The 22,961-nt window shown below is 49.3% G+C and overlaps 1 protein-coding gene and 2 long non-coding RNA genes across 3 annotated transcripts; 1 reads left to right on the top strand and 2 right to left on the bottom strand.

Moving 5' to 3' along the window:
- Window positions 1-4,180: 4,180 nt before the first annotated feature.
- LOC109900428 (oxidative stress-induced growth inhibitor 2-like) lies at window positions 4,181-15,229 on the top strand. Its single transcript, XM_031787482.1, has 6 exons — window positions 4,181-4,661; window positions 10,905-10,999; window positions 11,137-11,273; window positions 11,396-11,587; window positions 11,854-11,948; window positions 12,125-15,229. The coding sequence occupies exons 2-6, from the start codon at window positions 10,933-10,935 to the stop codon at window positions 13,320-13,322; spliced, it is 1,689 nt and encodes a 562-aa protein (XP_031643342.1). The 5' UTR covers window positions 4,181-4,661; window positions 10,905-10,932; the 3' UTR covers window positions 13,323-15,229.
- LOC116353157 (uncharacterized) lies at window positions 14,617-21,333 on the bottom strand. Its single transcript, XR_004202543.1, has 3 exons — window positions 21,221-21,333; window positions 17,388-17,437; window positions 14,617-15,604 (listed from the first exon to the last, which is right to left on the bottom strand). It is a non-coding gene; the product is annotated as an uncharacterized LOC116353157 (long non-coding RNA).
- Window positions 21,334-21,456: 123 nt separating this feature from the next.
- LOC116353156 (uncharacterized) lies at window positions 21,457-22,936 on the bottom strand. The gene is made up of 3 exons (XR_004202542.1): window positions 22,230-22,936; window positions 21,865-21,937; window positions 21,457-21,589 (listed from the first exon to the last, which is right to left on the bottom strand). It is a non-coding gene; the product is annotated as an uncharacterized LOC116353156 (long non-coding RNA).
- Window positions 22,937-22,961: the final 25 nt, after the last annotated feature.

Raw genomic sequence — 22,961 nt, 5'->3', positions numbered from 1 at the left:
GAGCCCCAGTAAGCCAGTGACTCAGCCCCTGTAATAGAGTTAGAGGCAGAGAATCCCAGTGGAAAGAGGGGAACCGGCCAGGCAGAGACAGCAAGGGCGGTTCGTTGCTCCAGAGCCTTTCCGTTCACCTTCCCACTCCTGGGCCAGACTACACTCAATCATATGACCCACTGAAGAGATAAGTCTTCAGTAAAGACTTAAAGGTTGAGACCGAGTTTGCGTCTCTGACATGGGTAGGCAGACCGTTCCATAAAAATGGAGCTCTATAGGAGAAAGCCCTGCCTCCAGCTGTTTGCTTAGAAATTCTAGCGACAATTAGGAGGCCTGCGTGTTGTGACCGTAACGTACGTGTAGGTATGTACGGCAGGACCAAATCAGAGAGATAGGTAGGAGCAAGCCCATGTAATGCTTTGTAGGTTAGCAGTAAAACCTTGAAATCAGCCCTTGCTTTGACAGGAAGCCAGTGTAGAGAGGCTAGCACTGGAGTAATATGATCCATTTTTTTGGTTTTAGTCAGGATTCTAGCAGCCGTATTTAGCACCAACTGAAGTTTATTTAGTGCTTTATCCGGGTAGCCGGAAAGTAGAGCATTGCAGTAGTGACAAAAGCATGGATTAATGCTTCTGCATCATTTTTGGACAGAAAGTTTCTGATTTTTGCAATGTTACGTAGATGGAAAAAAGCTGTCCTTGAAATGGTCTTGATATATTCTTCAAAAGAGAGATCAGGGTCCAGAGTAACGCCATGGTCCTTCAGTTTTATTTGAGACGTCTGTACAACCATTAAGATTAATTGTCAGATTCAACAGAAGATCTCTTTGTTTCTTGGGACCTAAAACAAGCATCTCTGTTTTGTCCGAGTTTAAAAGTAGAAAGTTTGCAGCCATTTAATATGACTCTTTGAAGAGATATGTAAGTTTGTCAGACACATTCAAAACTGAAAAGTTGTCTGAAGTCAAGTTTATAGCCTAAATTCATATCCCATCGGTTGTGTGGACCCCCGTGATATGCATTAGGAGAGTCTGCTGCATTATCGCCACATTTTCAAGAAACTCAATGTTACTTTTCAGCTGATGCGTTAATCATTTTGAAAAATAACAAGAAATTAAGTTGCACACTTTATATTTCTCAAAGTTATTTATTGGGCAACCAATGTTTGGCAGTCCATTGGAATGTTTATCCATGTATAGGACTATGTCAAAATAACATTGAGCCCTATAGGAGGCTTTATACCAGTAGATTATTCTCACATAGGGAAGAGCAGGAAGCCACTGAAGGTGCTGTGGCTAGAACCATCGTTATACACTGCCCAGCCATTGGGAAGGCGCATATGGACCTTATCACCCTTTTACAGATGCAGAGTCACTCCATTGCACACATACTCATTCCCAGCATTCTAATACTGACCATTATGCAATATTCTCTGGCCATTCCTGTACATGTTTAGACCCCCACTAAATGAGATTTCATAAGAAACCATAGAGAATCGGAAGTAGTAGACTCCTCTCACTGGTGCTGTGAAGATACCTGCATCAGAGGGAAGCAGAGAGAGATCAACAACACTGTCAGTTTCTCATAGGCCTTGTACGAGAGCGTCAACAACGTAATGTATCATGCGTAAATTGTGACTGACTGATCTACAAATAAAATAGACTAGTTATTTATGATGCAAGTTGATCTGTAGATCAGTCAGTCGACAGCCGCCTACACTGTCGACTGCAATGTTGAACAAGCCCATGGACATTGGAGCAGCATGTTTAGTGATCGTGGGCTCTGCCACTGGCCCACTTGGACATGTGTATTGATGTGTAAGCATTACCTACCTGTATTTGGGTTGTAGGTGTTGTCGACGTTTGTGAAGACCTTGGTGTAGATCAGTTGGGTTTCAGTATTGAAAGGTCCTACTTTTCCTGAGTTAGTCAAACCAGCAGAGAAGGCCAACTTTGGTTTCTGGTGTCCTTTGACAGCTCTTTGGTCTTGGCCATAGTGGAGTTTGGAGTGGGACTGTTTGAGGTTGTGGACAGGTGTCTTTTATACTGATAACAAGTTCAAACAGATGCCATTAATACAGGTAACGAGTGGAGGACAGAGGAGCCTCTTAAAGAAGAAGTTACAGGTCTGTGAGAGCCAGAAATCTTGCTTGTTTGTAGGTGACCAAATACTGATTTTCCACCATCATTTGCAAATAAATTCATTAAAAATCCTACAATGTGATTTTCTGGATATATTTTCTCATTTTGTCTGTCATAGTTGAAGTGTACCTATGATGAAAATTACAGGCGTCTCTCATCTTTTTAAGAGGGAGAACTTGCACAATTGGTGGCTGACTAAATACTTTTTTGCACCACTGTATGTCAAGTTTTGAGGGTGTGTGCAATTGGCATGCTGACTGCAGGAATGTTAGTTTCTCTACCATAAGCCACCTCCAATGTCATTTTAGAGAATTTAGCAGTATGTCCAACCAGCCTCACAACTGCAGACCATGTGTAACCACGCCAGCCCAGGACCTCCACAACAGGCTTCCTCACCTGCGGTATCATCTGAGATCAGTCACCCTTTTGTGGGGAAAAACTCATTCTAATTGGCTGGGCCTGGCTCCAGGTGGGTGTGCCTATGCCCACCCATGACTGCGCCCCTGCCAAGTCATGTGAAATCCAAAGATTAGAGGCCTAATTTATTTATAAAAATTTTGACCGATTTTTTTATATGAACAGTAACTCAGTAAAATTGTTAAAATAATTGCATGTTGCATTTATACTTTTGTTCAGAATATATTTTTATTGGGTCTATTGGTATGTCAAAGAAACATTTGGTGTTCTTTGGGACCAATAGGGCCTAGATGATTGTGACAAATTTCACAAGTTTGGCTTCTCACCATCTGACGAACACATTGGAAGGGGTAGCATTGACTGGCATGAGGGTTGATGTGGATGGTGGTCGGGGAGGCCAGCCCCCACTCATGGATTGGGGTTGGTATCTGGCCTCCAGGCTGGGTCAGCCTCCATTTGCACAACAAGTAGGTGTGCTGAGCCTGCTGGCAGGGCCAACCTCCAGCCGTAGGCCGTGGTGGCCCCTCCCAGAAGGGAACCAAGGTTGAGCTGGCTGCTCCCATTGTGCAAGAAGCCTGAGGAGTCGAGGTTGTGCTGAGCCTGCTTGCGGCGCTAACCCCCGAGTGTAGCCAGTCATGGACCAGGGTTGAGCTGGCCTGCCTTAGCACAGGGTGTGTAGAGTCAAGAAACAGCGTGCATTTGTCATACAGACTGTTTGTAAGACAGATGTAGAAAGGCATGAAGATGGATGCAGTTTAAATACTATGAGGGTGGTTGATTATTGAGATTGACCTGTAGCTAATGAAGATTGGATGTAGGTGAGCAAATTGGCATGGTCACACTATGACCATTTAAGGAGTTCCTTGCTAGTAGCCCACGGTTCCAATATGGGTGTCTGGGCCCATATATGGATTTCCTGCCAATATTGTATTTTTTATTCATTTAACTAGGCAGGTCAGTTAAAGAACAAATCCTACTTTTCAATGATGGCCTAGGGACAGTTGGTTAACTGTCTTGTTCAGGGGCAGAACGACAGATTTCTACTTTGTCGGCTAGGGGATTCGATCTTGCAACCTTAGTTACTAGTCCAATCCTCTAACCACTAGGCCACCTGCCACCCCACTATGAATGTTAACTACAATCTAGCGTCATCAAATTGATCAATTGATCCCGTTCTTGAACCAGAAGAAGCCGCGCGATGGTCTGAGCGCGCGCTCTTTGCCGAGACTACGAATCTGTGCTCGCGCCCTACACATGCCCTACCCGTGCAGCGCGAATGAACGAGTTTCGATGTGACGCTGAAGTCAAACCAGAGAGGAAGAGAGATGCCCAACTCGGCGTAAAATCTGTCACCCTCCACCAGCTGGCGATTTTTCCTTGTTTCGCCTACAAAGCAATACGTTTTTGAATGGCGACCAATGAGTGTTAGATTTTGTCAATAAAAAAATGAATAGCTCATTTGCTACGTAAGGTTTATTTGATCGAATATACGTTTCGTAATGCTTAAGTTCTTAGGAGTGTACTAATTTAATTAGGACCATTTTGTATGATGTCTTTTTATTTTGTCAAATTGATCTTTTTCCACCCTTACCACCCTACAGTAGGTTGCGGAATGCACCTCTAACGCTTGTTTGCGGACCGCCATAATACAATAGAAGAAGAAGAAGCAGCAGCAGGAGGAGGAGGGTAGGCTGGAGCTAGACAGACCGCGGTGCCGCTTTGTGGACAACGACTCCCATTGTAGGGCGGAGAGACGTGTATCTTGTCAGTAATCCATAGTCTTTGGTCAAACACAGAAACCGGTTTCTCTCCTTCTGAAGCAAGGACATCTGTCCTTGAGGTGGATAGATAAAAGTATCGGGTGACATTAGTAGCATATTCAGGATTCGAAGCTGTCATTAATGGTTAAAACACATATCATCAGACATTATCTGTTCACTGCAGAGAGAGAGAGAGAGAGAGAGAAGCTGAGAGTGAGTGAGGGAGGTGGTATGTGTGTCATCTCATGAGCTCGATAGAGCCTCCCACCGGCGACTGCATATATACTGTGAGAGCGGCGGCCGTCGGCCGTACAGAGGAGTGATTGGGAGATATAGAGATACATCGTACCGAGGTAAGTAGCCTACAGAGCTGCCGCCTCAGAGCTGAGGGATGGTGTTGCTGCTTTCTCTTGGAGGGATGCGGAGAGCTAGAGGATGGCCGGGAGTTTCTGACATAAATTATAGGTAGTACCCTACAAGGATGATGAAATTGTCGCTATTCGCATGTGCGCCCGCGTACGATGGAATCACTCTCAAGATCACGGATGGGGAGAGACAGTAGCATACCCTATACTAATATAGGATGCTGTATAGATTGTGTAGCGGGCCAAAATCGCAGTGCTTTATAGACTAGAGAAGTCCTGTGATGGGCGGTCATTGTGTAATCCACAAGCCTATTTGAAGAAAATGTAACATTGATTACAGTAACAATCATACATTTTTGTCTCAGAAATATGACAAATTTGCTAAATTCTTATTGTGGTATAGGCATAGTTAGCCAAATGGAGGGTTGAATATACCTGGTGCTAACATGCACACTTTGTCCTCATTCTGATTGTGCCCACATTTGTAGACAGGTATAGACGATTAACAGCCACATTGTGATCCAATCTTCCTGACCACCTTCGGAGGCAGTCAGGCACACAAACCAAACCATTTAAATCATCAATATACCTGCCTCTAAACTCATTGTCAGGTAGCAGCACCATTGACTTATGTAATCAGTAAATGTCTTTAAATAATTCAATATTATTATTATCTGTCTGTCCAGATTATCTGTCAAATAACAGCTAATCTGGCTACAATGCGGACACAGTGGATGAATAAGAGACACATTTTAATACAATCTGTAAACAAAACAAACCATAAGCAAATAGTGATTGGATCATATTGATCAGATCCCCAAACTCACGTTAGTGCATGGTGTAAACAAGGCTTTACAGTACAGGAACATAAAACACAATTACAAGCTAAAACAGATCAAATAGCTATTAGGCCGATTTATTTCAAACATTCCAGCTCAGAATAACAGCCTGATGCAGTTGGCTTTATATCAGCACTTTCACATGCAGGGAATACTAAAGCATCTCCACGGTAACCAAATTATGCTTTGACTCAGATTTTTCACTTTAAAATGTATGCCAAACAAAAACCATTGATTTCAAAGTTGAACAAATAGACTTCTTTGAACAATTTACACAGCAAACTTAACAAAAAACACATTTACTGGGAGAACTGTGCAGATGCTGAGAGAGAACAGCCAAAGGTAATGATAGACTATTGAATATCACACCATTGATATTCCGACACAGTACAAAGTTTGTTATTTTTAACAAAAAAGTCATGAAAATATGTAAAGTTTTTATTCCTATTTAACATTTTATTCTTTCTTCCTGTTTACACTTAAAGGTACAGGCTTTGTACAGGTGCAGATACTGAGTGATTTTTGCCCTGAGAGTAACAAAATTGTTTATCTGATGTAACAAGTGTCCCCTGGCTTGTTAAGTTGGTAGGGAATTGACCCCAACCCTCGCATCTAAGGTCTTCGAAAGCCAAGTCAACAAACATCTCGAATCCCACCGTACCTTCTCCGCTGTGCAATCTGGTTTCCGAGCTGGTCATGGGTGCACCTCAGCCACGCTCAAGGTACTAAACGATAACATAACCGCCATCGATAAAAGACAGTACTGTGCAGCCGTCTTCATCGACCTGGCCAAGGTTTCGACTCTGTCAATCACCATATTCTTATCGGCAGACTCAGTAGCCTCGGTTTTTCTAATGACTGCCTTGCCTGGTTCACCAACTACTTTGCAGACAGAGTTCAGTGTGTCAAATCGGAGGGCATGTTGTCCGGTCCTCTGGCAGTCTTAATGGGGGTGCCACAGGGTTCAATTCTCGGGCCGACTCTTTTCTCTGTATATATCAATGATGTTTCTCTTGCTGCGGGCGATTCCCTGATCCACCTCTACGCAGACGACACCATTCTGTATACTTCCGGCCCTTCCTTGGACACTGTGCTATCTAACCTCCAAACGAGCTTCAACGCCATACAACACTCCTTCCGTGGCCTCCAACTGCTCTTAAACGCTAGTAAAACCAAATGCATGCTTTTCAACCGTTCGCTGCCTGCACCTGCACGCCCGACTAGCATCACCACCCTGGATGGTTCCGACCTAGAATATGTGGACATCTATAAGTACCTAGGTGTCTGGCTAGACTAAACTCTCCTTCCAGACTCATATCAAACATTTCCAATCTAAAATCAAATCTAGAGTCTGCTTTCTATTCCGCAACAAAGCCTCCTTCACTCACGCCGCCAAACTTACCCTAGTAAAACTGACTATCCTACCGATCTTCGACTTCGGCGATGTCATCTACAAAATAGCTTCCAATACTCTACTCAGCAAACTGGATGCAGTTTATTACAGTGCCATCTGTTTTGTTACTAAAGCACCTTATACCACCCAACTCTGCGACCTGTATGCTCTAGTCGGCTGGCCCTCGCTACATATTCGTCGCCAGACCCACTGGCTCCAGGTCATCTACAAGTCCATGCTAGGTAAAGCTCCGCCTTATCTCAGTTCACTGGTCACGATGGCAACACCCACCCGTAGCACGCGCTCCAGCAGGTGTATCTCACTGATCATCCCTGAAGCCAACACCTCATTTGGCCGCCTTTCGTTCCAGTTCTCTGCTGCCTGTGACTGGAACGAATTGCAAAAAAGTCTCCAACTTCAGCGATTTATCTCCCTCACCAACTTCAAACATCTGCTATCTGAGCAGCTAACCGATCGCTGCAGCTGTACATAGTCTATTGGTAAATAGCCCACCCATTTTACCTACCTTATCCCCATACTGTTTATATTTATTTACTTTTCTGCTCTTTTGCACACCAGTATCTCTACCTGCACATGACCATCTGATCATTTATCACTCCAGTGTTAATCTGCAAAATTGTAATTATTCGCCTGCCTCCTCATGCCTTTTGCACACAATGTATATAAACTATTTTTTTCTTTTTTTTCTACTGTGTTATTGACTTGTTAATTGTTTACTCCATGTGTAACTCTGTGTTGTCTGTTCACACTGCTATGCTTTATCTTGGCCAGGTCGCAGTTGTAAATGAGAACTTGTTCTCAACTAGCCTACCTGGTTAAATAAAGGTGAAATAAAATAAATAAAAATAAACTGCCACCTAACCCATTCAACCCTGGTACTGAACCTAACCCATTCAACCCTGGTACTGAACCTAACCCATTCAACCCTGGTACTGAACCTAACCCATTCAACCCTGGCACTGAACCTAACCCATTCAACCCTGGCACTGAACCTAACCCATTCAACCCCGGTACTGAACCTAACCCATTCAACCCCGGTACTGAACCTAACCCATTCAACCCCGGTACTGAACCTAACCCATTCAACCCTGGTACTGAACCTAACCCATTCAACCCTGGCACTGAACCTAACCCATTCAACCCTGGCACTGAACCTAACCCATTCAACCCTGGCACTGAACCTAACCCATTCAACCCTGGTACTGAACCTAACCCATTCAACCCTGGCACTGCCACCTAACCCATTCAACCCTGGCACTGCCACCTAACCCATTCAACCCTGGCACTGCCACCTAACCCATTCAACCCTGGCACTGCCACCTAACCCATTCAACCCTGGCACTGCCACCTAACCCATTCAACCCTGGCACTGCCACCTAACCCATTCAACCCTGGCACTGCCACCTAACCCATTCAACCCTGGCACTGACACCTAACCCATTCAACCCTGGCACTGCCACCTATCCCATTCAACCCTGGCACTGCCACCTAACCCATTCAAGCCTGGCACTGCCACCTAACCCATTCAAGCCTGGCACTGCCACCTAACCCATTCAACCCTGGCACTGCCACCTAACCCATTCAACCCTGGCACTGAACCTAACCCATTCAACCCTGGCACTGAACCTAACCCATTCAACCCTGGCACTGAACCTAACCCATTCAACCCTGGCACTGAACCTAACCCATTCAACCCTGGCACTGAACCTAACCCATTCAACCCTGGCACTGAACCTAACCCATTCAACCCTGGTACTGAACCTAACCCATTCAACCCTGGCACTGCCACCTAACCCATTCAACCCTGGCACTGCCACCTAACCCATTCAACCCTGGCACTGCCACCTAACCCATTCAACCCTGGCACTGCCACCTAACCCATTCAACCCTGGCACTGCCACCTAACCCATTCAACCCTGGCACTGCCACCTAACCCATTCAACCCTGGCACTGCCACCTAACCCATTCAACCCTGGCACTGACACCTAACCCATTCAACCCTGGCACTGCCACCTATCCCATTCAACCCTGGCACTGCCACCTAACCCATTCAAGCCTGGCACTGCCACCTAACCCATTCAAGCCACGGCATAACAAATCAATGTATTCATCTTTTTTATATATATATTTTTAATATATAGTCCTTTTAACAAAAATTATTTTCACAAAGTTCTTAACAGTAACCCAGGTATAAGTTCTAGAAGTTTTGAGTATACCCCCCCCCCCCCCCTCCATGTGAGTAAGCTGGCTGGATGTGGGTGACCGTGTTAAATTGGTCAGTGGTGTGGAAATGCCAGATTTAGCCTGCCAAACAGGGGGCACGGCTCTACAATACCCACTGCCTGCTCTCTCCATGACTTTCTCTGGTACTCCCGCCCAAACAGAGCACGGCCAGTGTATGGAATCCTGACACTTTTACTGAAAAGGGTAACGCCAACACCCCAGCACTGGGTGAAAAACAGCCTGCAGGGCTCTCTTACCCAGGGCTGGGCAGGGGAGTGGTAGGGGGAAAGGGGAGATGCGGGAGGGGAGTGTGTGCTTGTCAGAGGGGAGATGGGAGGGATGGTGGGTGCATGTCAGAGTGGAGGTGGGAGGAATGGTGGGGGGGTGGTTAGGGATGGTGGGTGCATGTCAGAGGGGGGGTGGGAAGGGAGATGGGTGCATGTTAGAAGGGAGGTGGTTAGGGAGATGGGTGCATGTCAGATGGGAGGTGAGAAGGGAGATGGTTGCATTTCAGAGGGGAGGTGGTTAGGGAGATGGGTGCATGTCAGAAGGGAGGTGAGAAGGGAGATGGGTGCATGCCAGAAGGGAGGTGAGAAAGGAGATGGGTGCATGTCAGAAGGGAGGTGGGAAGGGAGATGGTTGCATTTCAGAGGGGAGGTGGGAGGGATGGTGGGTGCATTTCAGAGGGAAGGTGGGAGGCTTGGTGGGTGCATGTCAGAAGGGAGGTGGGAGGGGAAAGGGTGTGGATGACCTGTGGCAGGTGGGAAACAGGGGAACCGGGAGGCGTGTGCATGAGGCAGGGTTAGAGGGGAGATGTTTGGGTGGGTGTGTATGGGGATGGGGGTAGGGAGGCGCGCCCCTCTTGTCTAGTCTGTCAGTGTGCCAGGTCTACATTCCCACTGCAACGGCCGGTGAAAAGGGCTGTAAATATATAAACAGGCCTGGCAGGATTAGAGCCTGCTGGGAGTGATCAAGGGGGATTTCCACCCCACCGGGCACACAATGGCACCGCCACATAACATAAACACGCATACACAGACACACAATGGCACCGTGGCACAACAGACCTGAGCCTCCATAGATTTGATGCATACTGTCTTTTGTTTGGGAAGAGGAGGTTTGTCTAGCCACGGGCTGTGTGTACGATGCAGGGGGCGCGGCGGGGTGGGGTGCGAGGGAGGGAGGGGTGTTGTGGTCCTGATTGGATTTGTGTGTGTGTATATGAGGGGGGTCATGACTGTGTGTGTGTGTGTGTGTACAGAGAGAGAGAGACAGACAGAGAAAGAAACAGAGAGAGACGGACACAATAGCATGATGAATAGAGTTGTTTTATTCCCTGTGTGTGTGTGCTGGAGAGTCAGCTGAGCGCCGATAGAGACAGACCGAGGGATGGGATCTCCGCTCACATAAAACAACAACCGTGACGGCCGATCCAGTCCGGTTTGAACCTGTCACACCAGACTGAGAAGTGACAACTGCAGTAATTTCACAGACCACAACCCTCTCTCTCAGCTAAAAGGCACTAACTAACACACTCTAACGGACGACAGCTCTACTGTTGGCCAAGCAGACATTCTCTCTGTATGATTTGGCAGTCCCACACTCACTCTACTGTACCTGACTCACTTAACCTGAGAGAATGAAAGACTGTCTGCAACCACCAACCATCATTTACGAGTATCCATCCATCCTGTCACCATGGTGACCCCTTTCTCTCTCTCTCTCTCTCTCTCTCTTTCTCTTTGTCTCTCTCAGTGTGCCGGCTCTGGCCCTGGCTACAGCCATGCCTCTTCTGGAAGAGACCACTGTGCCTCGAGAGCATCCCCCCACACTGCCTGTGGTCATCATAGGTATGTTTAGCCCTAACCTCTAACTCTGCCCCGAGAGGCTAGCACCTCTTCGCCATCTCACCTCGCCCGCCGTCATCATTCACAGGTAACCTCTGACATTGCAAACATTTGATTCTCTCCTCTGTATGTCTGTGTAGGTAACGGGCCATCAGGTATCTGTCTGTCCTACCTGCTGAGTGGCTACAAGCCCTACCTGGACCCTTCAGCTGTTCACCCAAACCCTGTTCTGTACAGGAAGTTACAGGAGACCAGACACCTGCCCATCACTGAACAGGTGAACATCAAAGCATTGCTTTAAACACACATACAGTGCGCACACACACACACACACACACAGATCACAGTTGACAAACACATAAACATTGAAACATGATCAAGTCTGGTCTCTCTATGCAGGATCTGGAGTATCTGAGTGAAGGTCTGGAGGGGCGGTCAGGAAACCCTGTAGCGGTGCTATTTGACACCCTGCTGCACCCCAATGCGGATTTTGGCTACGAGTTTCCCCCTGTGCTACAGTGGAGAAGAGACAAGCAGCAGCACCTCCCTCACCTGGTGCTGGGCAGGGCAACGCCTGGAGGGGCCTGGCACGTGAGTTATTCCTAAACCGCTTACACCCTCCTTTCCCCATTCATTTACCCCTATACCTCACCCATGGTGCTGGGCAGAGCTATGCCTGGAGGGGCCTGGCACGTGAGTTATTCCTACACAGCTTACACCCTCCTTTCCCCATTCATTTACCCCTACACCTCACCCATGGTGCTGGGCAGAGCTATGCCTGGGAAACCTGGAAAGACTTCACCCCCAAATCTCCTCATCCATATGTTCCAATCCTCACTCTTTTCTCTCTCTTCTAGGTGATGGAGGGCTCCATGCTGACCATCAGTCTGGGCATCTGGATGGAACTGCCAGGGATCAACTACCGAGACCTGACTAACAATGGCAAATGCAGGTACTGACAATGGCAAATTCAGAGAGGGAAGGAGGGAGGGATGGAGAGAGATAGAGAGAGGCTGAAATAAAGTTAAATAGATTCAAAACAATGAGACAGCTTAAATCTTCTTAATACTTTAACAGAGTTTACTAAAGGATCTTTTGTTTGACAATGAGTGCTCCCCCCCCCCCCAGGGGCGTGACCAACGACCGGGCCACTCCAGAGGAGATCTCATCTTACTACCGTAACTACGTCAAGCTGATGGGCCTGAAGCAGAACTTTGTTGACAACACCTACGTGACCTCTGTGCAGAAACTTTTCCGTGGACCCGAGGGCGAGGGTCTAGAGAATGGTCATGGAGGGTTGGGGGAGGAGGGAAAGGGGGTGTACGAGGGGGGAAAGGGGGTGTACGAGGGGAGGGAGAGTGAGGGTGTAGACGAAGGGGGAGGTGGGGGCCTGTGGGAGGTGAGGGGGTACCAGCGGGTGCAGGGCGACACCCACGTTCCTTTCTGCCTGTTTTCAGAGAATGTAGTTCTGGCCACGGGCGCGTCTGATTCGCCAGCTCAGCTGAGTGTGGAGGGGGAGGAGCTTCCCTTCGTGTTCCACAGCATCTCTGCCCTGGGATTGGCTGTGAGCCGGAAGAAGCTTGGGCCAAACTCTGATCCGGTGCTGATTGTGGGGGCGGGGTTAAGCGCGGCAGATGCGGTTTTGTGCGCTTGTAACAACAACATTTCCGTGCTGCATGCCTTCCGCAAACACGTAGACGACCCAGGCCTCATCTTTAAACAGCTACCCAAGACCCTCTACCCAGAATACCACAAGGTCTACCACATGATGCACTCCCAGACCCACGCAACACCAAACATGGCTGCCACCTCCACCACCAATGGCCTTCCCAGCATGGCCGCCTCAGTCTGCTCCAAGATGTGCTCCAAGCCCCAACCCACCACAAATAACATGGCTGCCAGTGGTGGTCCCGTTCTGTTCCCTGACTACACCAGCTTCCCAGAGCACTGCGTGGAGTCCTTCCAGCCAGACATGAAGTGTGTCTTGCAGGGGAACAACTCCCTCAAGGCCTTTAAGATCTCCATGGCCCTGGTGTTGATCGGCACCCATCCCAACCTGTTCTTCCTCAAGGGCCAGGGCCAGTACCTGGGACTGGACCCCACCAAACCCATCTCCTGCAAGCAGAACCCTGTGGATGTGCACCCCTACACCTTCGAGTGCACCAAGGACCCAGGACTGTTTGCCATGGGCCCGCTGGTGGGAGACAACTTTGTTCGCTTCCTAAAGGGTGGTGCTCTAGGCATTGCCTCCTGCCTGCTCAAGAGACTGAAGAAGAAAGGCAAGCTGATCGCAGAAGGGGGAGGAGTAGATGGAGAGTTTATCTAGGTGAAGTATGGATGGAGAGGAACGAGGTGGTGAATGAGTTGGGAGAGAAAGAGAGGAGGAAGAGGCATCTTTATTTAAGTGAAGGGAGAAAGGGAGGAGAGGAAGAGGGGGTTCATCTTAGTAAAAATAGCTACTATAACCAATGGAGTTCTGAGTTAAAAGGGCAAAGCCAAACAGTACGTTTTTTAATATTTTATTGTTTGCAGTGGACATGCCTATTTGAACTCTGAAGCTTTCTTACCACTTCTGAGAGAACTGAAAACAATGGAAGTGGTGGCAGGCTAGAGTTACAGTACATGACCAGGTTCAGCCCACCATCCGTTACAGCTCCACTGTTCTGGTTTCTGCTGGGAAGCTGTCACAGGGTTTAATGTCCTCTATCCAGAAATCCAATCTGCAGTGTGACAATGTTTTTTAGAGTCATATTTGTGACATTTTGTAATGTCTTGAGTTTTTGTTATTTGCTCACCTTGTCTTTCAAGCAAGTGCATGTTCTGATTTCTCATCTACTTTAAACAATTGTTCTACTATTTCTCTGATGGCCTTCACCATGCAATGGACTGTGAACCACTACAACTCCCCTTTAAAGCCTCAAGGAAATGGAACTTTGTAGAGATAGGCCCATAGCTGCTATAGTGTTTCTGCCATCATCTCAATTCTGAGTTTCTCATCAGTGCCAAGCTACAGACCCCAAGCAGTATCTGGTTGTGATCTTTGAAAAATAACATTGAAATAGGCTGTAGCAAAAGCTAGCCAAATAGCCACTTTACTGGTTGAAGTTGAAGTGTTTAAGTATAATGCAGTTGATTTGGGATAACACAAATGTTATATTAAGCAGGACATTCATACGAGCTTTAAAATCCAATTATAATCCAAAAGTAGTGTGAAATGCACTCATAAGTAACATCTAAATATAGGCTTTTTTGCTGCCACCAATTTGCAGCAATGTTAACAAACACAGAAAGGGGTCTATAAAATACTACTAGTCGACGACTCCTGATAAATGTACATTGGATAAACGCAAACGCACATCAGTCTGAATACAAAACTGCTAGTCCATTGCATTTATCAGGAGTTGACTATCGCCTATTGAAGTCATAATGACTTTGTTAAATGCACATTTTCTGGTTGCCATTATGGAGTAAATATTATGCCTGTGGCTCTGATTCCAGGTCCGTATAGTATTCTCTGTGACATTTCTCATACCATGTCACTTTCACACAGCCATCATACGCCTCATGTGTTTGTTGTGCCAAATACCTGTTACTGTATGTAAAGCTGTGAGGACTGAGGGTGGAGTTTCATTCATTTATTGAACCAATCAGTCGCCTTTAGAATGTGTGTATTCATATGCCGTTTATTTCCGCATGCAGTCATCCTCAAGACTGAAGCTGCTTGCAGAAAAGAAAAAATGAAACAAATTGTGGAATTGGGATAAAATATAGATTGTTGACCAGATCAGCAAACTGAAAATGTATGGACAGTTCCTGGTCAATATGCTGTATTCCAAACTAACCAGCCCTTAAGCACTACATCCAGACCTGAAAAGATGAATCAGTGGATAGGTGTAATTGTAAGGTGGTGGTAGTCACTCAACCTTGCCCCCAGATAGGCCATCAGCTTATGGCTAATTACACCTACATGTCCAATCTACACAGTAGGTGCCTTAACTAGGGGTTGATTAATAAGAAAAGGAAACAGCAGGTTCCCCAACCCCTGGGGTCTAACCAGGGTTTTCTACTACTGTCTTACAACACATAACCCACGGTCTTCTCCTGTTCACAACAGACAGACACGCTGCTTTGTGCGTGGTCGAGTTGGACTCCTCTCTTGTACAACTCAAATGACTTTCTAATATGTTTTGTATACTGTATTTTCTATTATGAACAAATAAAAATCTTGAAACGGAACACCTATTTATTTGTTTACATTGCTCGCCATCAGTGACTAAATCAAGGTATATAATTAGTGTACAGTACATAGAAAGTTAGACATTTCTGCCCACATCTATCACCGACAAAAAAATGTTTAAACATTTGTCATTGACAGGCCCCTCTGGTCATTTTGAGTACAATGATCAAGAGTTACCTCAAAGATCCATTCATGAACATTATCAGTGAAGCGGAGATGGCAGTTCTATCAAACTGAGAATTCTAGAAGCGCAAAACATTCCATGGGGTGTTGGCATCCCTTCCTGTGTCTTAAGATGAACATTTGTCTGCAGGGCTTCACATGTTACAACCAGGTGCTCTCATCTTTTCTTGGTGGGTTTGGGGTTGTACCTACACACACACACACACACACACACACACACACACACACACACACACACACACACACACACACACACACACACACACAGGTTAAGTCAGGGCAGTGGCCATCCAGGCATCCCACCTAAACACTTAGGCTTTTAACATTCCTGCTAGATCAATCCTGCTAGATCAATCCTGCTAGATCAATCCTGCTAGATCAATCCTGCTAGATCAATCCTGCTAGATCAATCCTGCTAGATCAATCCTGCTAGATCAATCCTGCTAGATCAATCCTGCTAGATCAATCCTGCTAGATCAATCCTGCTAGATCAATCCTGCTAGATCATTCCTGCTAGATCAATCCTGCTAGATCAATCCTGCTAGATCAATCCTGCTAGATCATTCCTGCTAGATCAATCCTGCTAGATCAATCCTGCTAGATCAATCCTGCTAGATCAATCCTGCTAGATCATTCCTGCTAGATCAATCCTGCTAGATCAATCCTGCTAGATCAATCCTGCTAGATCAATCCTGCTAGATCATTCCTGCTAGATCAATCCTGCTAGATCAATCCTGCTAGATCAATCCTGCTAGATCAATCCTGCTAGATCAATCCTGCTAGATCAATCCTGCTAGATCAATCCTGCTAGATCAATCCTGCTAGATCAATCCTGCTAGATCAATCCTGGATGCATTTAGAACAAATATTAAAAATAGCCCAAATTAAGCCAGCGCTGTAAACCTCTGGCCGGGTTTGAAGAACTCAAACCAAACATCCTCCCAATAAACTAAGTCTGGGAGACGGGTTCGGGCCAGACCCAAAAACATAAAACCGTGGCTTGTTTTCTTAGGAGCCGGCGCTGTCCTCTGGCCATGCATGACTGAGTGGGCATCATGACTCAATGATCAAACAGCACAGTCTCGCTCCAGGCAGGCACGCACACACCCTTTCTGCTTAGCCAGGCAAAATGCAGCAGCCCTAGCGTGTGCTTACATCACCAGCACCCAGACAACCAGGTGTGACGCAGGAATCACTGGGCGCTGATTGGTCAGTGACAACAAGCGAAAACCGTCCCAAACGAAGATCCACCCACTCACATCAGGAATGTTTCTCTCTGTTCTGTGGGTCTTGGTCTAAACGGTCTTTTTCAGATGACTATTTGACAGGCGATTCCAAAAATGGTGTTGATGTGTATTGTACGTATGCACGGGACCAGCTAATACAGCTCTATCTCCTATCTAATGTGAATCATTGTTTAGCTGGGATCAAAACCTGAGATCAGCCATGTTGGTTGGACTACAGCTACAACCAAGGCTATGTTGCTGGGCAGTCAATGTTGTCTTGTGTTTCTGAATGGGGGTTAAGGGAATGAATAGATGTGGAGTGTGGAGTAGTGAAGAGCTCAGCAGACGGCTTCTAGTCCCAGTCATCGTGTGGGCAGGCAGCTGTGTGTGCGTCAGCCTGTAGGGCGCTGTTGTCTTGTGTCTGGTAGTGACGTCCTTGAACACGGAGCAATGCCCCCTGGGAATGTGATGTTTGCGTAAGCTGGGTGCTCCAACCCTTCTGCTCCACTGCAGACTGCAGACAGAGTGGCTGACTTTTTCTACCTTGGGGGCTGGAGGGTTCAACATAATCAACATCACTCCACATTCATCCATTCATTCCCAGCCTGGCTCCAAACCTCTTCCAACCAATAGCCCGGGCTACAGCTTGGTTTACATTGTACTGTAGACTGTGGCGCTCTCCACCTGAAATAATGTGACCCAAATTGGTTTGGTGTTTGCAGCCTGACAAGCCTTGTCCTCGTACCTGAAAAGGTCATCTCCCAAAGTCTCCTCTTTCTTGTTCTGACGCTCATCCTGAAACACAGACACAGGGCTTTGACTCACAAACCGCCATCTCCTCTCTACCCAGCCTCAACCCCCTCCATCTCCTCTCTACCCAGCCTCAACCCCCTCCATCTCCTCTCTACCCAGCCTCAACCCCCTCCATCTCCTCTCTACCCAGCCTCAACCCCCTCCATCTCCTCTCTACCCAGCCTCAACCCCCTCTATCTCCTCTCTACCCAGCCTCAACCCCCTCCATCTCCTCAGCCTCAACCCCCTCCATCTGCTCAGCCTCAACCCCCTCCATCTCCTCAGCCTCAACCCCCTCCATCTCCTCAGCCTCAACCCCCTCCATCTCCTCTCTACCCAGCCTCAACCCCCTCCATCTCCTCAGCCTCAACCCCCTCCATCTCCTCTTCTACCCAGCCTCAACCCCTCCATCTCCTCTCTACCCAGCGCTCAACCCCCTCCATCTCCTCTCTACCCAGCTCAACCCCCTCAACCCCCTCCATCTCCTCAGCCTCAACCCCCCTCCATCTCCTCTCCTACCCGCCTCAACCCCCTCCATCTCCTCTCTACCCAGCCTCAACCCCCGCCATCTCCTCTCTACCCAGCCTCAAACCCCCTCCATCTCCTCTCTACCCCGCCTCAACCCCCTCCATCTCCTCTCTACCAGCCCACCCCCTCCATCTCCTCTCTACCAGCCTCAACCCCCTCCATCTCCTCAGCCTCAACCCCTCCATCTGCCAGCCTCAACCCCCTCCATCTCCTCAGCCTCAACCCCCTCCATCTCCTCAGCCTCAACCCCCTCCATCTCCTCTCTACCCAGCCTCAACCCCCTCCAATCTCCTCTCTAACCCAGCCTCAACCCCCCCTCCATCTCCTCAGCCTCAACCCCCTCCATCTCCTCTCTACCCAGCCTCAACCCCCTCCATCTCCTCTCTACCCAGCCTCAACCCCCTCCATCTCCTCTCTAAACCCAGCTCAAACCCACCCTCAACCCCCGTCCATCTCCCTCAGCCTCAACCCCCTCCATCTCCTCTCTTAACCCAGGCCTCAACCCCCCTCCATCTCCTCTCTACCCAGCCTCAACCCCCTCCATCTCCTCTCTACCCAGCCTCAACCCCTCCATCTCCTCTCTACCCAGCCTCACCCCCTCCATCTCCTCTCTACCCAGCCTGCAAACCCCCTCCATCTCCCTCTACCCAGCCTCAACCCCCCTCCATCTCCGCTCTACCCAGCCTCAACCCCCTCCATCTCCCTCTACCCAGCCTCAACCCCCTCCATCTCCTCAGCCTCAACCCCCTCCATCTGCTCAGCCTCAACCCCCTCCATCTCCTCAGCCTCAACCCCCTCCATCTCCTCAGCCTCAACCCCCCTCCATCTCCTCTCTACCCAGCCTCAACCCCCTCCATCTCCTCAGCCTCAACCCCCTCCACTCCTCTCTAACCCAGCCTCAACCCCCTCCATCTCCTCTCTACCCAGCCTCAACCCCCTCCATCTCCCTCTCTACCCAGCTCAACCCCCCCTCAACCCCCTCCATCTCCTCAGCCTCAACCCCTCCATCTGCCTCTCTACCCAGTCCTCAACCCCCTCCATCTCCTCTCTCTACCCAAGGCCTCACCCCCTCCATCTCCTCCTCTACCCGAGCCTCACCCCCTTCCATGCTCCTCTCTACCCAGCCTCAACCCCCTCCATCTCCCTCTCTAACCCAGCCTCAACCCCGTCCATCTCCTCTCTACCCAGCCTCAACCCCCTCCATCTCTCTCTACCTACCCAGGCCTCAACCCCCTCCATCTCCTCTCTACCCAGCCTCAACCCCCTCCATCCTCCTCTCTACCCAGCCTCAACCCCCTCCATCTCCTTCTAGCCCAGGCCTCAACCCCCCTCATCTCCTCAGCCTCAACCCCCTCCATCTGCTCAGCCTTCAACCCCCTCCATCTCCTCAGCCTCAACCCCCTCCATCTCCTCAGCCTCAACCCCCTCCATCTCCTCAGCCTCAACCCCCTCCATCTGCTCAGCCTCAACCCCCTCCATCTCTCAGCCTCAACCCCCTCCATCTCCTCAGCCTCAACCCCCTCCATCTCCTCTCTACCCAGCCTCAACCCCCTCCATCTCCTCAGCCTCAACCCCCTCCATCTCCTCTCTACCCAGCCTCAACCCCCTCCATCTCCTCTCTACCCAGCCTCAACCCCTCCATCTCCTCTCTACCCAGCTCAACCCCCTCCATCTCCTCAGCCTCAACCCCCTCCATCTCCTCTCTACCCAGCCTCAACCCCCTCCATCTCCTCAGCCTCAACCCCCTCCATCTCCTCTCTACCCAGCCTCAACCCCCTCCATCTGCCCAGCCTCAACCCCCTCCATCTCCTCTCTACCCAGCTCAACCCCCTCCATCTCCTCTCTACCCAGCCTCAACCCCCTCCATCTCCTCTCTACCCAGCCTCAACCCCCTCCATCTCCTCCGCCTCAACCCCCTCCATCTCCTCTCTCCCCAGCCCAACCCCCTCCCCATCTCCTCAAGCCTCAAACCCCCTCCATCTCCTCTCTAACCCAGCTCAAACCCCCTCCATCTCCTCTCTAACTACCCAGCATCAACCACCCCCTCCCATCTCCTATCTACCCAGCCTCAAACCCCTCCATCTGCCTCTCTACCACCCTCAACCCCCTCACCATCTCTCCTCTCTAAAACCCTACCCACCTCACCCCCCTCCATCCCTCTCTACCACCCAAGCCCTCAACCCCCTACCATCTCCTCTCTACTACCCAGCCCTCAACCCCCTCCACTCCTCTCTACCACAGCCTCACCAACCCCCTCCATCTCCTGCTAACTCCTCTCTACCCAGCCTCAACCCCCCTCCTCTCCATCTCCTTCTTACCAGCCCAACCAAAACATCAATCCCTGCTCTACCCGCCTCAACACCCACCTCCATCTCCGCTCTAATACAACCAGCCTCAACCCCCTCCATCTCCTCTCTACTAACCCATCCTCAACCCCCTCCCTCCTCCTAACCCCGCCCTCAAACCACCCAAGCCTCACCCCCTCCATCTCCTCTCTACCCAGCCTCAACCCCCTCCATCTCCTCTCTACCCAGCCTCAACCCCCTCCATCTCCTCTCTACCCAGCCTCAACCCCCTCCATCTCCTCTCTCCCAGCCCTCAACCCCCTCCATCTCCTCTCTACCCAGCCTCAACCCCCTCCATCTCCTCTCTACCCAGCCTCAACCCCTCCATCTCCTCTCTACCAGCCTCAACCCCCTCCATCTCCTCTCTACCCAGCCTCAACCCCTCCATCTCCTCTCTACCCAGCCTCAACCCCCTCATATCTCTCTACCCAGCCTCAACCCTCCATCTCCTCTCTACCCAGCCTCAACCCCCTCCATCTCCTCTCTACCCAGCCTCAACCCCCTCCATCTCCTCTCTACCCAGCCTCAACCCCCCTCCATCTCCTCTCTACCCAGCCTCAACCCCCTCCATATCCTCTCTACCCAGCCTCAGCCCCCTCCATCTCCTCTCTACCAGCCTCAGCCCCCTCCATCTCTTCTTACCCAGCCTCAGCCCCCTCCATCTCCTCCCTACCCAGCCTCACCCCCTCCATCTCCTCTCTACCCAGCCTCAGCCCCCCTCCATCTCCCGCTCTACCCAGCCTCAGCCCCCTCCATCTCCTCTCTACCCAGCCTCAGCCCCCTACCATCCCTCCTGTTACTACCATTTCATGGTAAATACCATGTACTTCTATTCTAGGAGCTGTTGTGTTCTCGGGGTTGCTAAAACAGCAGTAAGTATTGTAGTAAACAACAGTGAAGTAGGACTGTGTACCTTGCTGCGTCTCTCAGCCACTCCTCCAGCTCAGAGTTCTTGCCTCGGTTGTGCGGCCAACAGGTCTGACCCTCGATGATGTTGGGCAAACCCTGGGCACCGGGAACTGGGACCTGAAACACCACACACACATTACTACACACACACACACACCACACACAGACACTAACCTAACAGAGTCCCATGACCCTGTGTTGTGATGAGGTGCATTCTGGGGTCTACCTTGCCGGAAGCGTTTAAAGTCCTTCCTGATGACATTGCCGTGCGTCTCCATGGGGCGTGGGTTAGGTCTTGCCGGTGTTGCCACCGGTGAGGGATTTGAACTCCACCACTATAAGTCTGCTGGGGAGATTCTCACCCCCTAAAACCCTACATCACAACACACAGAACCAGTTACTGACAGACCTAACTCTTCCCCACTGGCCCCTACTCCAGACCTAACTCTTCCCCACTTGGCCCCTACTCCAGACCAGTTACTGATAGACCTAACTCTGCCCCACTGGCCCTACTCCAGACCTAACTCTGCCCCACTGGCCCCTACTCCAGACCTAACTCTGCCCACTGGCCCCTACTCCAGACCAGTTACTGATAGACCTAACTCTTCCCCACTGGCCCCTACTCCAGACAGATACAGACAGGACTACTGAGGCTTCCTGTTTGACATCAGTCTCTGGCTCTTCCAGATGACCAGGGGTCACACCATTAAACTGGTTTTGACTTGGGGGGGGGGGGGGGGGGGGGGGAGAGACAGAAGATGGAGGATAGTTCATAATAATAGTCACGTCATAGAAACCAGGGTTGAGGAATGCAGTCAATTCAGGAAGTAAACTGAAATCACAATTCAGTGATTTTAAAATGGCAGATATTTTTCAATGAAACAGAAGTAGAAGCTATCAATTTTTTTATTTTAAATAAAATCACTTCACCGAATTGAGTGGCTTTAATATGAAATTGATCCAGCCTTGATAGAAACACATGATAACAAGCACACAATGACAGCTCCTCTCACCTCAATGAATGACACCTCTTCGTCTTTGACCTCAGCTACAGGCTCCGCTAACTGTCGTCTGCTGGCTGACGATCGCTCTTCTGAATCAAAGCCTGACCTATGATAGGCTGCGATTGGTTCCACTGAATAAACCCGCTGTTTCTTATTGGCAGAGGTAAGATCCACTGTCTCTAGGAGCGATTTTCTATTGGTTGAGCTCTTGTCTATCAGTTGAGACCGTCTGGCCTTGATGGTTGAACTCTGTTCCGTCAGCTTCAACCGCTGGCCTTGACTGGCTGACATGGGCTCATCCGATTCGTCCATGTCCTCAGACATGATGGACTCCAGTTCGTCCATCTCTATCTCTAAAGCCCACCACCCTTTAGTCTCCTCCATCTCCTTCCTCTTCCTGGATTGGAGCCCCTGCTGGGAAGGGTTGGAGAACCCCCTCTGACAGAGCCTCAGTCTGACCTGGAAACAGATGTGCACCTGAGCTGTGTTGGCCCTGGGAACCTGCCTGTGGGGGTGTGTTTGGGTTGGGAGGTCTCTGAGTGCTGTGGTACTGTCCTCTTCATCTTCTCCTTCTCTTCTTCCCTCCTGGAGAACTTGGCCTCTGATTGGACAGTAGGGGACTCCTTGCCTTCCCGAGGTCTTGAGAGAGAGAAAACATTGGCGTCTGTATATATAATATCACCATTAACTCAAGATTGATAAGCCACTGTGTGGAATTGTATGGATATCTCCAGAGAGCTG

The sequence above is a fragment of the Oncorhynchus kisutch genome, linkage group LG13 (genome assembly GCF_002021735.2).
Source record: "Oncorhynchus kisutch isolate 150728-3 linkage group LG13, Okis_V2, whole genome shotgun sequence".
Classification (NCBI taxonomy): domain Eukaryota; kingdom Metazoa; phylum Chordata; class Actinopteri; order Salmoniformes; family Salmonidae; genus Oncorhynchus; species Oncorhynchus kisutch.
This window is presented reverse-complemented; position numbering and strand designations above follow the sequence as displayed.